This window comes from Chiloscyllium plagiosum, unplaced genomic scaffold (genome assembly GCF_037043375.1).
Source record: "Chiloscyllium plagiosum isolate Xiang-an unplaced genomic scaffold, Cpla_swu_hap1 HiC_scaffold_24, whole genome shotgun sequence".
Taxonomy (NCBI): Eukaryota; Metazoa; Chordata; class Chondrichthyes; order Orectolobiformes; family Hemiscylliidae; genus Chiloscyllium; species Chiloscyllium plagiosum.
This window is the reverse complement of record NW_028270162.1, coordinates 17,339,107-17,356,440: the sequence shown is the minus strand read 5'-3', so window position 1 is coordinate 17,356,440 and position 17,334 is coordinate 17,339,107. Positions and strand designations below refer to the sequence as shown.

Below are 17,334 nucleotides of genomic sequence, written 5' to 3'. Positions count from 1 at the left end.
ACCATGCCTCGGATCTAGGTTAGGACTTTTAAATAACTTCATTTAACTCCATGTTCTTACCTCATCCACAAAAGGTAGAAGAACGACATCAAATCCTGACCCCAAAACAGCCTACTCATTAGTCCCAAGCTCCAAAGATACAGCACCACGAGCTCTTACTTCTCTCTGAATCCTTACTATATTGGAAACAAATTTTGTGCAATTGTCGACTTCAGCTAAGTCAACCTCAGAACTAAACAACCGGAAAAATAAATCACATTACTGATAAATATCAACAAAGCTACTTTGAAGTGTGGTCTTTTTTGCTTGAGCTCTACATATATCCACAGATAAGTTAGTCTATCATGTCAGTGGTCTATTCACACTTTTCCTATTTAAAAATTGGAAACTGTTGAGTACAGTAAGCAACAGTTCCAACTTTAAAGGTTTTCATACTTAATCTCCAAATGACAAGTTAAAAGATGTCACTCTTTTCAATTCTCCCCGTGCCTGCGTGGGTTTCCTCCGGGTGCTCCGGTTTCCTCCCACAGTCCAAAGATGTACAGGTCAGGTGAATTGGCCATGCTAAATTGTCTGTAGTGTTAGGTAAGGGGTAAATGTAGGGGAATGGGTGGGTTGCGCTTCAGCGGGTCGGTGTGGACTTGTTGGGCCGAAGGGCCTGTTTCCACACTGTAAGTAATCTAATCTAATCTAAACTATCATTGTAGAATGTCTGATGTTTAGTTTCAAATGATAAAAAAAAACACACGACCATTCACTTTCTAATTGTCCAAGTAAATCAGAATTACAGCAGGTTGGAATGTCTTTTTGGAAAATTAAAAAAGACAAGTGCAATTTCTCAAAAAGAAACCAACTATGTGTTTTAGCTAAGCTTGATGCTGTTTAGCCTTTCCTTAATTGTTTTGCTACCCCATCCAAAAATAGTGTTTCAAACAAGTTCATTGCTTCAACACCTAAAGGAACGATTCAGATTCTCAAAACGAAGATTTCTATGATTTCTAAGAATGAGCCTTTCTGTAACCCATTTTCCACAGCCATTCTTAATCAAAGTTAAAAATCACACAACACCAGGTTATAGTCCAACAGGTTTAATTGGAAGCACACTAGCTTTCGGAGCGCCGCTCCTTCATCAGGTGGTAGTGGAGGGCTCAATCCTAACACACAGAATTTATAGTAAAAATTTACAGTGTGATGTAACTCAAATTATACATGGACAATCAATTGGAAGCACGAGCTTTCGGAGGGCTGCTCCTTCATCAGGTGGAGAATAAGATTGTAATATACAGAATTTATAGCAAAAGTTTACAGTGTGATGTAATTGAAGTTATATATTGAAAAGGACCTGGATTGTCTAAGTCTCTAATCTTTTAGAATGACAATGTTGGTTTCAGTTCTTTCATATGTAAATTGCAAAACTTTTTTTCAAGTTCACTTGAGACTGCAATTTTTAACAATTGGTGTCATGTTGGCCCAGATAACGTATTGAAGGTGTTAGCTTCCCTGTGTGAGACTGTCTGTGCCACAGTGGTCAGACTGATTCTAATCTAAAAAAACAGATTTACAGAACCTTACATGGATTCATGCAGTTTTTGAGCAAAGTAAAATGTAATTCTGCAAGTACAAATTCAACCCACAAACTTATGTGTATGTGGGGGGTGTGTTATGAGTGTCTGTGAGAGAGTGTGTATATATGTGTGAGTGCAAAGGGGTATAAAAGTGAGTGTGTGTGTGTGTGTATGTGCGTGCGCGCGCGTATATAAAAGTGCAATGGGGTCACCTATAGTGTGAAATGACTCAAGCTCCCGGTTGAGGTCATCCCCAAGGGTACCGACCTTGGCTATCAGCCTCTGCTAGGCCACTTTTCATTGTTGCCTGTCCAGAAGTCTGCCTTGGAGGACAGTCACCCGAAGGTCCGAGATCGAATGTCCCGGACCGCCGAACTGTTCTCCGACTGGGAAGGAACATTCCTGGTTGTTGATTGTTCTGCAATGTCCATTCATCTGTTGCTGTAGCCTCTGTTTGGTCTCACCAATGTGCCATGCCTTAGGGCATCCTTGCCTGCAGCGTATGAGATAGACAACGTTGGCTGAGTCGCATGGGTACCTGCCACATACATGGTGGGAGGTGACCCCATGTGTAATGGTTGTATCATTAATGCACGTGGGGTCACCTCCCACCACGTACGTGGCAAGTACCCATGCGACTCAGCCAACATTGTCTATCTCATACGCTGCAGGCAAGGATGCCCTAAGGGATGGTACATTGGTGAGACCAAGCAGAGGCTGCAGCAACAGATGAATGGACATCGCAGAACAATCAACAGACAGGAACGTTCCCTCCCAGTCGGAGAACACTTCAGCGGTCCGGGACATTTGACCTCGGACCTTCGAGTGACTGAACTCCAAGGCGGACTTCTGGACAGGCAACAATGAAAGGTGGCCGAGCAGAGGCTGATAGCCAAGTTCGGTACCCATGGGGATGGCCTCAACTGGGGCCTTGGGTTCATGTCACACTGTCTCTCACACACACACACTCTCTCTCTCTCTCACATGCAGACCCTCTTTCATACACCCACACACACCCTCTCACAGACTTTATACCTCTTTGTACTGACACACATACACACACTCTCTCACAGGCAATCATAACACACCCCCCACACACTCACATAGACATAAGTTTGTAGGGTGCATTTGTACTTGCAGATTACATTTTACTTTGTTCAAAAACTGCATGAATCCATGTAAGATTCTGTAAATCCGTTTTTTAGATTAGAATCAGTCTGACCATTGTGACACAGACAGCTTCACACAGGGAAGCTAACACCTTCAATACATTATCTGGGCCAACATGACACCAATTGTTAAAAGTTATATTCTCAAGTGAACTTAAATTTTTTTTTGCCATTTACATATGAAAGAACTGAAACCAACATGGTCATTCCAAAAGATGAGAGACTTAACAAACAATCCAGGTCTTTTTCAATATATAATTTCAGTTACATCACACTGTAAACTTTTGCTATAAATTCTGTGTCTTACAATCTTATTCTCCATAACTATCTGATGAAGGAGCAGCCCTCCGAAAGCTAGTGCTTCCGAATAAACTGTTGGACTATAACTTGGCGTTGTGTGATTTTTAAACTTTGTATGCCCCAGTCCAACACCGGCGTCTCCAAATCTTAATCAATTTAGCATTTGTGTGTGACAAATCAGATACTTGGTTAATATCACAGATTATAATTGTGGGCTTTGGAGAGAGAATGAGACACAGAAGATGTATGAAAAAGTGGGGTGAAGAGCAGGAAATTGGAGAGGACACAAGGGCGAATGAATGAGAACAACTGAACCAAACCAATGAATGAGCAAGAAAGAACTCAGTGAGCACATCTGTTGATCTTTATGGACACTGCCTGCAGAATCTAGAATGTTCTTGGTCACAACCTCGGAAACAGATCTAATTCAAACCTCACGACTCAAATAGTTCAAATATTCCAATTTGCTACCATAAAGGAAATAAGGTATAAGAGCAGAATTATGCCATTCAACACACTGAATTTGCTCTGTCAATGAATCATGTTTGATATATTTCTCAATCCCATTCTCTTGCATTGTTCCAGTAACCTTTGATCCCTTTATGAATCAGGAACTAACAGTATGTTGTGGTTCTATTCGCCGAGCTGGGAATTTGTGTTGCAGACGTGTTGCACCCTATCTAGGTGACATCCTCAGTGCTTGGGAGCCTTCTGTGAAGCGCTTCTGTGATGTTTCCTCCGGCATTTATAGTGGTTTGTCTCTGCCGCTTCCGGTTGTCAGTTCCAGCTGTCCGCTGCAGTGGCTGGTATATTGGGTCCATGTCGATGTGTTTGTTGATAGAATCTGTGGATGAGTGCCATGCCTCTAGGAATTCCCTGGCTATTCCCTGTTTGGCTTGTCCTATAATAGTAGTGTTGTCCCAGTCGAACTCATGTTGCTTGTCATCTGTGTGTCTGGCTACTAAGGATAGCTGGTTGTGTCGTTTCGTGGCTAGTTGGGTGTTCATGGATACGGATCGTTAGCTGTCTTCCTGTTTGTCCTATGTAGTGGTGTTTTGTGCAGTCCTTGCATGGGATTTTGTACACTATGTTGGTTTTGCTCATGCTGGGTATCGTGTCCTTTGTCCTGGTGAGTTGTTGTCTGAGAGTGGCTGTTGGTTTGTGTGCTGTTATGAGTCTTAGTGGTCGTAGTAGTCTGTTCGACTGGGACAACACTACTATTATAGGACAAGCCAGAGAACAGCCAGGGAATTCCTAGAGGCATGGCACTCATCCACAGATTCTATCAACAAACACATTGACCTGGACCCAATATACCAGTCACTGCAACGGACAGCTGGAACTGACAACCGGAAGTGGCAGAGACAAACCACTATAAATGCCGGAGGAAACATCACAGAAGCGCTTCACAGGAGGCCCCCAAGCACGGAGGATGTCACCCAGACAGGGGATGAAACACTCAACAACTTTGCCTCCGCAGCCTTCTGTGGGAATGGGTTCCACAGATTAACTACCCTGACTGAAGAAATTCCTGCTCATCTCAGCTCTAAAGGGTCATTCCTTCACTGAGGCTGTATGTTTGGGTCCTAGTCTCTCCTACTTATGGAAACATTATCTCCACATCCACCCTATCCAAACCTCTTAGTATTCTGTAAGTTTCAATGAGATACCCCTTCACCCTTCTAAAGTCATTAAAGTACAGACCCAGAGTCGTCAACTACTCCTGATATGACAAGCCCTTAATTCCTGACATCATTCTTTTAATTTATGTCAAATTATTTAAGAAGACTGATCATTCATTCATCTGCCCTAAAAATCTCAATTCCAAAAGAATCATTTTACAAAGAGATTACCTCGCCACAGAAGGTATTATTGAAACAAGGAATAACAAGAGAAATTTTCATTTTAAGTCTTTTCAGTCAAATATAGACATTCAGGGAAGAGTATTTCCTTAAAACAAAGAGGGACAGAGGTGAATGAAACGTCTTAAGCAACCATCTCCATAACAACATTATGAAATTACAAAAGATCGTACTACTTGTTATTACACATTAACCAAAATGTGACAATTCTCCACATTTTTTGCACTTCAATGAGTCAAATGTATTTAAAGAAAACAGCAGTCTCTTCACGCTGCTTTCATTTGAAAAGGAATTAAAAGTTTAGAACTCTATTTCTGCAAGCTTCTTGCACCAGAAGAAAACTTAATTCTTAATCGATCTCCAAATTTCATCTGCCAAGGTTTGGGTGACACTTATAATGCCACATTTACCCTAGTGGCAATTAAGGCTTTGTTCCAGAAAACCTACCTTGACCATTGATCACCTTTAAGAACAGAATAGACAGTCCATTACATTCGGGGTTCATAACTAGGAGTCTGAGAGAGTTTTGACTATATTCATAACAAATCGGTATCATCTGAGAATAAATTCTTTCCATTCAGCAAACAGGCTTTCCAAAAAAAAAGTAAAATTGATCACTACCAAATATAAATGGTACTCAAATCATTACTAATAGTACTATCTCAAAATAGCCTTTATTAAAATAAAAAACTAAGTAGTGGTCTGTAGCAGCTGTTTACAGGACTGAGCATGGTATGGGTGGCTGATGAAACTTTGTCTACTGCTGGAAACTTGCAATTTCTAGTCAGAGTCCTGCAGCATCACAAAATAACAAGTGTGTACAGCGTGAATGTTGACCTTAATCATATTGAAAAGTGAACCTGGAGCTTAGATGCACACCACACACGATGATTTCTGATTTTTCAGTCATGTCAGTTGACTGACTATGAATTTGATGCCTAGTTTTACAAAGTGACTGAAGCCACTATTTTTAAAAAAATGGTTAATTATCAAAACAAATTACAAATCAAATGAAATTGGCTACACATCACAAAATGCAAGGTCAGCTCATTTTGTCATCATTCACGTCAGGTGTTATTCAGTATTTCTTACATCAGAACAGAGGTTTACCGGTAGGGTATAAAGCATTCGCAAAAACATAGTTCACACAGGTAGGTGACCACTTCTGACATATCTACACTCAATTGTCACCAAAGCCTCAAACATATGGCACTCCTTGACTCAGACAGTATTTGTTTTCTTCTATGTCACAGCCTATATTAATGGCCAGCTAATTACTTCTCAGTTTGTCTCATTCTTTCTTCTACTTGGTCAATCCTGGATATGACTGGAATCTAATAATTTTATCTCAATTATTATAATTATGCATGAAGTCCTGAGGGGAGGGTAAAGGCTGTTTTATCATCTACAGCAAAACATCCGAATTACACGGAGTCTTTTGTAGTCCATCAATCTGTCAACAAAACACATCTGACCAACCAGATTCCTCCTGACTTTCATTTAGTAGTTGCATCAGACTGTACACTGAACTTCAGAGATGCCTAGTATTGTTAGTATTACCTCTCAAAGGATATATGTTTTGTGTCAAGGCACGTAGAAACGATAGGGGATGTAAGACGATTTGCAACCTGGTCCTTTGTTGGTCTGACGGAGGATAAAGCGAGGCCTTGTTGTTCTTGTGAGAGTGTAAAATGTTCTCGGTCTACAACCTGGTTCTCGTGGTCTACCTCTATAAATTCTGCTGAGTCAGCTGTCATCAAAAAGAAAAATTATGGCAACCTTAGTGGTATTGAGAAACTTAACAAAACATTATTATAAATTAAAAATTATTCATATTATTTGATGAAAAATATTTAGCTGTTTAATACCTATGGGTTGAGTTCAATTTTTTTTTTCTAAGAACTTGATTCACTTGTCCCTAATTCACATTAAGAATATAGTTTTACAAGGGCTGACCTCCTGGATAAAAGATAATTTTTAATCATATGAATTCAAACGTTGGGATTTGGACTTTTTAGTAATGAGAGTCACCTTAGGTAAACTTGAACTGGCCTTGTCCAAGATGGTATTTACATGTTTCCCAGCTGGCATAATGTAACAGCAATCAGAGGGGAGGTTCTGTCTGATCATTCCCCTTTCTCCCTTCCTAACCTTTCATCACTGAGGAGAGAAGCCAATCATAACATGACTAGAGCCACCCTAGCTAATATCAGGATGGAACCAGAGACTTATCACTGACTTGGAGGAGGCAATGCATTTACTTGCTAAGCCAGGAGAGGCTCTCTCACAATGGTTTAACAGAGAAAAGGAGCGGAGGTCTGCCTCTTCGGTCCTTCAAGCCTGTTCTGCCATTCAATATGACCATGGCTGATCATCTGACTCAGAATCCTGTTCTATTTCTACCCCATATCCTTTGGCCCTTTTAGCCCCAAGAACTATATTGATCTCCTTCTTGAAAACATTCAATGTTTTGGCCTCAACCATACTCAATGGCAGAGAGGACCCCAGCGTCTGGATTACCTGGTCATCAAAAAGATTTTCCCTGTATTTACTGGTCCAGTCTGGACAGAGTTTATGGGTTTCTATGATATACCCCTCATTCTTCTAGACTCCAATTCAGTCTCTCTCCATACATCAGTCCTGCCATCCCAGGATTCAGTTTACTAAATTTTCATTGCACTCCTTACATAGCTCGATCAACCTGCCTTAATGGACCTATTGCCTTTCCTAGTCCCTATACATTGTCCCATGACTTTGTAAACCAGACAATTAAGCAATGTGGGTACCTCAGGGGGGTGGATGTGTGGTGGATGGAGGAGGAAATAATTTAAAAACTTAAGAGCTACCTACTGAAGATCAAGAAATAAACTACTCACCTTTGCCCTGAAATATGTAGCTACGATGTCCCCTTTCCCACTTCATGTTCTCAAAGTTCAGTAAGGTTGTATCCACTCGCAGATTGGCACCACTCTTCCACACACGGTACACATCACTTGGGCACATCTTTGACACCAGGGGAACTGGAAAAGGTGAGAAGAATGGAGGAAATATGCAGAGGTAAGAAGATCATTTTAAAAAACTGTTTATGAGACAAAAGGAAAAACTATTTTTTTCTTGTACTTTTAGAAACCTTAGCTACCATGAATTGTTATAGAAAATTGACATTTAATTTGGTGCCTCTCTCCTTACATATAGTCACAATGCACAAGTTTAAGTCAATTCTGTGACACCAGTTTAAATTAACAAATTTTGAAAGGCTTTGATGGCTGTTTTCAAGGTTAGAAGCTTCAGAGTTAAAGCAATTCACATAATTAAATGTATGATTGACAATGACAGTGGCTCTTTTTAAAGAGAGTTGTTATTTAAATCCAATTAGTCCTCACAATAATGTTAGGGTAATTATATTGACTCTTTCAAAGCAGAAGGAATTCAAATATGCTCAAGCGCAGAAGGACACTTGCAACCAATAGGGGTAAAATATACAATGCTGGTGTAACTCAGATGGTCTAGCAGCATCTGTGGACAGAGAAACAGAGTTACTGTTCAGAACATTTCTGAAGAAAATTCATGCCACACTTGAAATTGTAACTTTGTTTCTCCCCCACGGATTATGCCAAACCTGTTGAGTTTCTTCAGCATTCTTGTTTGTTTCAGATTTCTAGCATCTGGAGTATTTCACCTTAAGGCAGCAGGATGATCCTGACAATTTTAAATACTGAGAGGAGCAGCACAAGCTGAGGCCTGCTCAAATAAATGAGAAATATATTGGTACTGGATCCAATCAAATTTCCTCAGTGTCAATCCTTTCTCATGTTTGCAGGATACTGTTTCAAATCATACTGTTCTCCCCCTTGTGTGGTTTCATTGTTGACAATGTTCAGTACCTTGGGATGTTTCACAATGATAAAGACACTATATTTCAGGTATACGCAAGCTGTCACTGCATTGTAGTGACAGCATAGCATGTGGTAAAGTGATACATCAAAACCTCAATCTCAATTGGACATCTGACAATTTGCATCAATTTAGGCTGATGACACAGATTTTGACTGTAGCTACTTCTTAAATATTGGGACTACAACTACCAAATCAAAAAAGTAATACTTTCACATACAGCAAACCTTACTGTAGATAAGGTTTCTAGCACATCTCTTTGCATCCAATACAAGTAAGTTTAAGTAAGTTGCCTGCCTACTTTCTTGGTTGACTGAATCTTGTGGCAGGGAAAATGAAAAGCAAAAGGTCACTTTTAGAAATACAGAATATTTTATAGCTTGGAAACTCCAAACGTAGGTGGGTAGATGCTCACAATGCCCACATTAAACTCAATCTCAGAAATGTCATTATCATGGCAAGAAACCAGGTATAATCCCACATTTTTTAAAAAAGGTGGGAATCATTTCAAATAGTTCATTTATTTAAACATGTTACTAGGGCAGCATTAGTTGGGAGCAAATGAACTTTAAAAATAAGAAATCTGCATTAGATTCACTGTCAATTTGGGCATACCAATAATTAGCTAATGTAAAAACTAAACAACACTTACTCCAGCTGGTAAACTCCCACTTCATTTCCACGTAGAAATCAGAAGTCTGTTAAAAAAGATTGTAAAATTAATGGCAATTAGGCAGATAAAGTCTTAAGGGCTGTGAAGAGTTTTAAAATAGAAAACGAAAGTTGTATCCTCAACTAATAGTGAATTCAACACCTGATAGGCTTATACCAGTTAATACAAGTTACACTTTACTGTAGTGTAAATCAGATTTTTTAAAAAATCTTTTATTTAAATAATAACTGCTAGTGGTCATCAAAAAAACTAAGTAAGAGGCACGACTGAGTCAAAAGAATGGCAAAGTTAATCTAGCAAAACTGACCCTTTACCCTATCCTCAGTGATTAAGTAGCATAGATTAAGACTTTTTTTGGGAGAGAAACATTATTGCTTGGAAATTAACTGCCTTATCATCAAATGTTCCTAGGTTAGTTACAGCATGGGCTACATGTAAAGTAGGGCTTCCTAAAATGGGGAACTGGGACCTCAAATGGGATCACGAGCTGCAACTTAGGTGTTGCAAGCTCCAAGGTAGCAACGCTCCCACACAGCTCTGAAAGAATTCTAACAGGTGTGCTCCTTCTCTGACAGGTAGGCCCCCATGCTCACAGCACCCACCTCTCAATTTTCACTGAAGGGTCAAGACAATTTTAAAGCCTCTAACTGGGGTCACATTGGAAAAGAAAATTCAGGAAGTACTGACATAAGGAAGTTTTATTGTAGTGGTGGTATCACTTGACTCATAATCCAAAATGAGGTTCTGAGGCCATGGGTTTGAATTCCAACATAGCAATAAAAATCAGTCATTAAAATATAAAGCTAGCCTATTAACGACCATATAACCACTGCTGACTGTCATAAAAACTCCATCTGGTTCACTAAAACCCATTAGGAAAGAAAATCTGCTATTCTTATCTGATCTGGCCCATGTGAGACTCCAGGCTGACAGCAATGTAGCTGACTCTTAACTGCCCTCTGAACAAATAGCGATAGGGAATAAAGACTGTTCTAGCTAGTGATGCTGCATCCAAGAACAAACAAAAAAGCTTCCTCCATAAAAACTCAACAATGCCTGACTTTGGTCACAAGTATCTTACACTATTGTATAATATTTTCATTTTCCCTATCGGGCTACACCTAATCATTTCCTCTAGATTATTCCAATTAATTTTGCTTAGTCTCACCTACTATTAAGATTGATGAGATTAAGCACATAGAGCTTAATGGTCTCCATAATGTAAATGTCAATAACTTAGTGTTTTAAAATTGCAGTCATTTTTACTATATTCAGTCAAGAGGCGTGGACATCACTGAATTTACTGCAACATTTACTGCACATTCGTGGTTATATTTTTGCAAAGTGGTGAGCCACCATCTTGGATAACTGCAGTCCATGTGATGTGGTTACATCCACAGTGCTGTTCAGTGGGAAGTTCCAGGTTTCTATTCCAACGACTATGAAAGAATGGTGACATATTTCCAAGTCAAGATGGTGTGTTATTCCCATGTGTCCAATTCTTTGCCCTCTAGCTGGTAGAAGCTGCAGTTTTGGGAGGCAATACCAAAGAAGCTTAGTGAGTGATATCCTCCAAGACCAATCACTCTAAAGATGGACTTTGAGTTTTCAGACAGTGGTACAGAAAGGCAAAAGGGTAATCCCAGAATACAGTACTTTGGATTACTGTGTGAAATGCAGATGAGTCAATTCACTGGAACAGGAAATGATCAAGAGGAGATATAATGCATTGTTTAAGATTACAAAGATTGGTTGGAAACTAGTCACTGTTGTCTCTGATAGAGAGTTACAATTAATTTATCGTGCAACTTCTCCTATAACAAACTGTAGTTGAACTAGACAGATCAGCAAAGTCCCCAAACACTGCAGGGCGAGCAGGTCTCAGCAGCTGACTCCAAAATTACCTTTAGTGTCCTTGTATCAGGAAGAGAGAGAGAAGAAATAATATCTTCCCAGATACTGGTTCCTGACCACAATGCATTAATTCTTGCTTGAAGAGGTGTGAATATCAAGAGAAAGTAAGAATTTAGCTGTATTGCCCTCAACATAGAACAGGCCCTTCAGCCCACGATGTTGTGCCGACCATTGATCCTCATGTAAGGTAAACCTAATGTACAAACCCTCAAATTTCTGTGACCATATGCATGTCCAGCAGTCTCTTAAATATCCCCAATGACCTCGCTTCCACAACTGCTGCTTGCAACGCATTCCATGCTCTTACAACTCTCTGTGTAAAGAACCCGCCTCTGACATCCCCTCTACACTTTCCGCCAAACAGCTTAAAACTATGACCCCTCGTGTTAACAATTTCTACCCTGGGAAAAAGTTTCTGGCTATCAACTCTATCTATGCCTCTCATTATCTTGTACACCTCAATTAGGTCCCCTCTCTTCCTTCTTTTTTCCAATGAGAAAGGTCCGAGCTCAGTCAACCTCTCTTCGTAAGATAAGCCCTCCATTCCAGGCAGCATCCTGGTAAACCTCCTCTGAACCCTCTCCAAAGCATCCACATCTTTCCTATAATAGGGCGACCAGAACTGGACACAGTATTCCAAGTGCGGTCTAACCAAAGTTTTATACAGCTGCAACAAAATCTCACGGCTCTTAAACTCAATCCCCCTGTTAATGAAAGCCAAAACACCATATGCTTTCTTAACAACCCTGTCCACCTGGATGGCCATTTTAAGGGATCTATGTACCTACACACCAAGATCCCGCTGTTCCTCCACACTGCCAAGAATCCTGTCTTTAATCCTGTACTCAACTTTCAAGTTCGACCTTCCAAAATGCATCACTTCACATTTATCCAGGTTGAGTTCCATCTGCCACCTCTCAGCCCATCTCTGCATCCTGTCAATGTCACGCTGCAACAGTCCTCTATACTGTCAACGACACCTCCAACCTTTGTGTCGTCTGCAAACTTGCTCATCCATCCTTCAATCCCCCCATCCAAGTCATTAATAAACATTACAAAGAGTAGAGGCCCAAGAACAGAGCCCTGTGGAACACCACTCACCACTGACTTCCAGGCAGAATATTTTCCTTCCACTACCACTCGCTGTCTTTTGTCGACCAGCCAATTCTGTATCCAGACAGCTAAATTTCCCTGTACCGCATTCCTCCTGACCTTCTGAATGAGCCTACCATGGGGAACCTTATCAAGTGCCTTACTGAAGTCCACATACACCACATCCACCTCTCGACCCTCATCAACTTGTCTAGTAACATCTGAACAGCTATCTGATGCACAAGCCTGGCTATTGCAAAAAGAATGATTACTTGAGCCAGTTTCTAGAGGGCTGTCGTTGCTTGTGACACATGCCAAAGCTAGAAATGGTGCCTTCAGGCCAGCAGGGAAAAGCAGGCTGATGAAAACATTGGCAAATGTCAGGATGATGGAAGTGAACAAATAGTTTCTTAATTTGGGGAATAAATTGGCACTCTGATCACTCATGTTACATTTCATGATTTTGTCAATAGGAGTGCCAGATTTCCTGTTTGAGACAGCAAGAAGAAACAGTTTTGAATCACGCTAGAAATGGACGAGCTTGGGAGAATGAAGTCATGCATACTTGGACAAGATGACAAATTCTGATCAGATTTAGGTTCCAAATTTAATTCTAAATACAGTCATAATTCAAACTATATGCCTTTCTCAAATAGTCTTTATCGTATCTGAAAGTGTATTTTTTTTGCTAAAACTTGGATGCAAGAACAGTTGTTACCTTTTGTATCTTGCTGAGTAGTTCTGGAACACCATTCAACTGTGAGTTTATTCGATTGTAATCTCGATACTGAAGAATTTTTTCCAACAGCTCAGGATCTCCTGTGCTGACTGCCTCTTGTAGAACTGAATAGAATAAAGTGTTAATTAGTAGTTGAGAATTTGATTACAAGATCCACTAACACAACATTGGAGAGAAACAGTAATATGAGGCCTGTGATGGTGAAGTCCTTACCACCAGGCCAGGAGACCTAGATTCAAGATTTATTTGCTCCAGAACTGTATAATAACATCTCTAAAAGGGTTGATTATAACAAAGAACAATACAGCTCACTAACAGGCCCTTCAACTCTCCAGGCCGGCACAGCCACATTTTGCCCTTCCATACTAAAATGGTCTTTACTTAAAAGGATCCTTATCCCTATACTCCATTACTATTCATGTATTCGTCCAGGTGCTTATTGAATACTGCTATGGTGTCTGCTTTCACCATCTCCTCTGGCAATGCGTTCTAGGCACTCACCACCCTTAGTGTGAAAAAAATTGCCTCGCACATTTTCTTAAACTTCTCCCCCTCGCATCTTGAACATGTGTCGCCTAGTAACTGACCCTTCCACCCTGGGAAAAGCCTCATACTTTCCAATTTATCGACGCCTTTCACAATCTTATAAACTTCTATTAGATCACCCATGAACCTTCTGCATTCTAATGAAATAAACGCAGCGTAGCCAACCCTTCTTCATAGCTAAAATCCCCATTTCCAGGCAACATTCTGGTAAATGTTTTCTGTACCATCTTCAAAGCATCCACATAAATCTGGTAGGTTATAAAATATTGACACAGCAACTGTTACAATTAAGGATATCAAAATAACTTAATGTAATTGAATAGTAAAACACTCCAGTGTTCTTTACTAACAAAGTGTGACACCAAGCCACTAAGTAGTATTCGGTCTGATGACCAAAATCTTTGTGAAAGATAAGGGCACAACCCCTGATGGTGGAGTGATTTAAATCAGGAATGTGCAAAGTATCAGAATTATTGGGGTTTGAGGGCTGGATAAACTTCCAGAAACAAGGAGAGGTGGGGACAGCCTAAGAGCAGTGTGACATTTTTTTCAAATCTCCCTCACAGCTGGCCAGTTCCAAATTAGTTTATCACAACTGAGGCAGCAGTTGACATGCTGCAAATTGCACCTATAGATTTTTGAATAGAATCAAATGTTCTTGGCCAGACAGGTTTGGACTCATCCCAATTCAGTGGAAATGAAAAGACAGCTGACTGATTCACAATACCAGTTTTACACCCGAGCATCCTTTCTTCAGTCCTCAAAAGGTTTTTAAGGGGAGACTTCTTCAATCTACACTCTGCTGTCCTCTCATCCTCCAAATTATGCCAAATTAGCCTAGTATATCGTATGCTAGACCAAATTCTACTTGCTCTTCATCGCAACCTAAAATGTACAAATCCCTAATGTTTTTGCATTCCCTAGCTCTGCAGCTTTCTCCAGCCCTCCATTTCCTTTAGGTCTTCTGATGATGTCAAAATTTAATTCCTTTAGTTCCTCTCCTGCCAGGAAAATCATATGTTACCTCAGCCTTTCCTTAAATCTCCCACTGCACTTTTAGTATTCTTAAAACTCAGCTTTTCTACCATAACAGCTCTGTTAACATTCCCATCATGCTTTTGTACCTGCTCCATGGCCCCTTTGATCGATTCTATTTTACTCCCTCATCTCCAAATCATCTACCTTGAGGATTATATAAACATAAAGTGTTATACTTCACATTGTGGAGTGTGAAACAGTTAATATTTCAAGATGGAACTGAAGTGGCTGGAAAATAACACTTTCTAAGATGTTGAAAAAAAAGAGAGGCAGAGCCAGTGCAACAGATGTGTGAGTGACCAGAGTGAAAGGCAAAAGAAGTAGACGGATATAGATGAAAAACAGATATCAATAGCAGAAAAGAAGCCAACTCTGCCCGTAAAGAAAGACAATCCTCAAGGAGATCAAAATAGACAACAGTGTTACTGGTCTAAAGTTGATGAACTCAATATTCAGTCATGAAGGCTGGAAAGTGTCCAAGTGGAAAATAAGGTGCTGCTCCTTCAGCTTGTGGTGGGCTTCATGGAAGTAATACAGCAAGCCTAGAATAGAAATATTAGCATGACAGCAAGATGATGCATTGAAATAGCAAGCAATGAAAGTCAGGGTCATTCTAATGGACAGAGTGGAGGCATTCCACAAAGTGATCTCTCAGTCTGTGTTCAGTCTGGCCATAATAGAGGAGCCTGCATTGACAGCGGTGAATACAGTAGACTGGATTGAAAATAAAATTTGCTGCTTCACTTGGAAGGTTAATTGTACAAAGCCCAAAACTAAAGAGGTAGAAGTAACAGGGCAAATGTACGATTACATGGGAAGGTGCTATAAGCAGTGAAAAGAAGAGAAAGAGGAGTAGATCAGGGTGCCATGGAGGGAAAAGTTCCAATGGAATGCTGACAAGGGAGGGGAGAGATAAATATGTTTAATGGTGGTATTCTGCTGGAGATGGTAGAATGGTGAAGGATGATCCTTCGAATGCAGAGTCTGGGTCAGGGGTGTGTGTGTGTGGATGGAAAGTGAGGACAAGAGGGTTCTATCATATTATGGGAGGATGAAATACGGCAGAAGTACGGAATTTGGGTCAGACAAAATTAATGCCCTGTCAACCACAGTACAGAGGAGAGAGATGAGATGAGACAAAAATGCAGAGAATGAAATGGAATCTTTGTAGTAAGTAGACTGAGGAAGTGTAGTCAAGATAACAGAGAATTGGTGGATTTGTCATGGAGACTGGGGGCAGTCTACCCCAGAAATAGAAACAGAGAAGTCAAAGAAGGGAAAGGAAGAGTCAGAGACGAACCAGGTGAAGGTGAGTGAATGATGAATGTTGAAAGCATAATCGGTAATTCCAGGTGACAGAAGGAAGCCAAATCAATTTTATTGTTAATTTGCCACTGAAAAAGTTGAGGAAAGGGACCCTGAGTAGGACTGAAACAAGGAGTGTTCCATTTATCACACAAAATGATAAACAAACCTGGGACCCATGTGATACCCATAGCCACTACTTTTACTTTGAAAAAGTGAACAATTTCTCCTTTAACTCTTCTCAAAGTGACAAGCTCAGTCAGATGAAGGAGGGTGGTTATAAATAAAGACTCTTCAGGATCTGTAGTAAGGACCCTGATCTTCCAGTTACTTGCCACTTCAAAACACCATTTTGCTATCATGCTAACATTTCTGTTGTAAAGCCTGTTGCAGTATACAAGTGAAGCCCAGCACAAGCTGGAGGAACAGCACCTCATTTCCCTCTTAGGCACTTTATAAGCCTTCAGAACTCAACCCTGAGTACAACTTGATATCATGGACGCAGTTCCACATTATAATTACATTTCCAACCATTTCTAATGTCTTGTTTGCATGGGTTTGTTTTTAGCAGAGCTGACTTTTTTTTCTGCTAATAACATCTACCATTAATGCTTACTCTTCCTTGGTCTAACCTCTATTACCACTAGCACTTCCTTTGTCTGTTGCAGTGGACACCCTCACCATCAGTCTCTTTCTCCTCCTCCCCACATGAACAGCATAAAAATCAATATTTTCCAGTTGCCTTCAGTTCTGAAGAAGAATCATATTTGGCTCAAAACATCACCACTTCTCTCTCCACTGATGCTGTCAGATCAGACCTTCTGCAATTCTCCAACAATTTCTCTTTTTATTTTAGATCTGCAGTACTTTACTTTTAAAATAAGGTTTACTAAGACAAGTTGATCAGGTTAATTTTCTTCCAGATTTGCAGTAATGCGATATTTTACTTTTACACTAGAATAAACCTACATTTTGCTTAAGAAATTGTTCCTCTTCTTGGGATGTGTTGTTTATTGCTGTACTGCCACTTGACCACACGCTAGTAGGATGTGGGGTAACATGTTCAGTTCCTCACACAACAAGCTTCAGCTCTACCGGTCATGTCAGTGGCCACGCACTTCCTCTCAGTTTGGGAGACAATAAAAAAGGTTGACAAATGCAGGGCACCCCAAAAAGCAACAAGGGTTGAATAAATAATACAAATTCCCTGACTAATCCTAACTCTTTGTCTCGTTTC

General features: G+C 40.2%; 1 protein-coding gene across 1 annotated transcript in view; it reads right to left on the bottom strand.

Annotated features, from left to right (window-relative positions):
• Positions 1 to 17,334, bottom strand: part of ankrd13a (ankyrin repeat domain 13A) — a 51,727-nt gene that overhangs the window by 29,478 nt on the left and 4,915 nt on the right. The window contains exons 3-6 of the mRNA XM_043715517.2: positions 13,188 to 13,312; positions 9,443 to 9,488; positions 7,773 to 7,916; positions 6,457 to 6,646 (exon numbers count right to left, since the gene is read on the bottom strand). Of these exons, the coding sequence (XP_043571452.2) occupies positions 6,457 to 6,646; positions 7,773 to 7,916; positions 9,443 to 9,488; positions 13,188 to 13,312 (505 nt within the window). The remainder of the gene's footprint in view (positions 1 to 6,456; positions 6,647 to 7,772; positions 7,917 to 9,442; positions 9,489 to 13,187; positions 13,313 to 17,334) is intronic.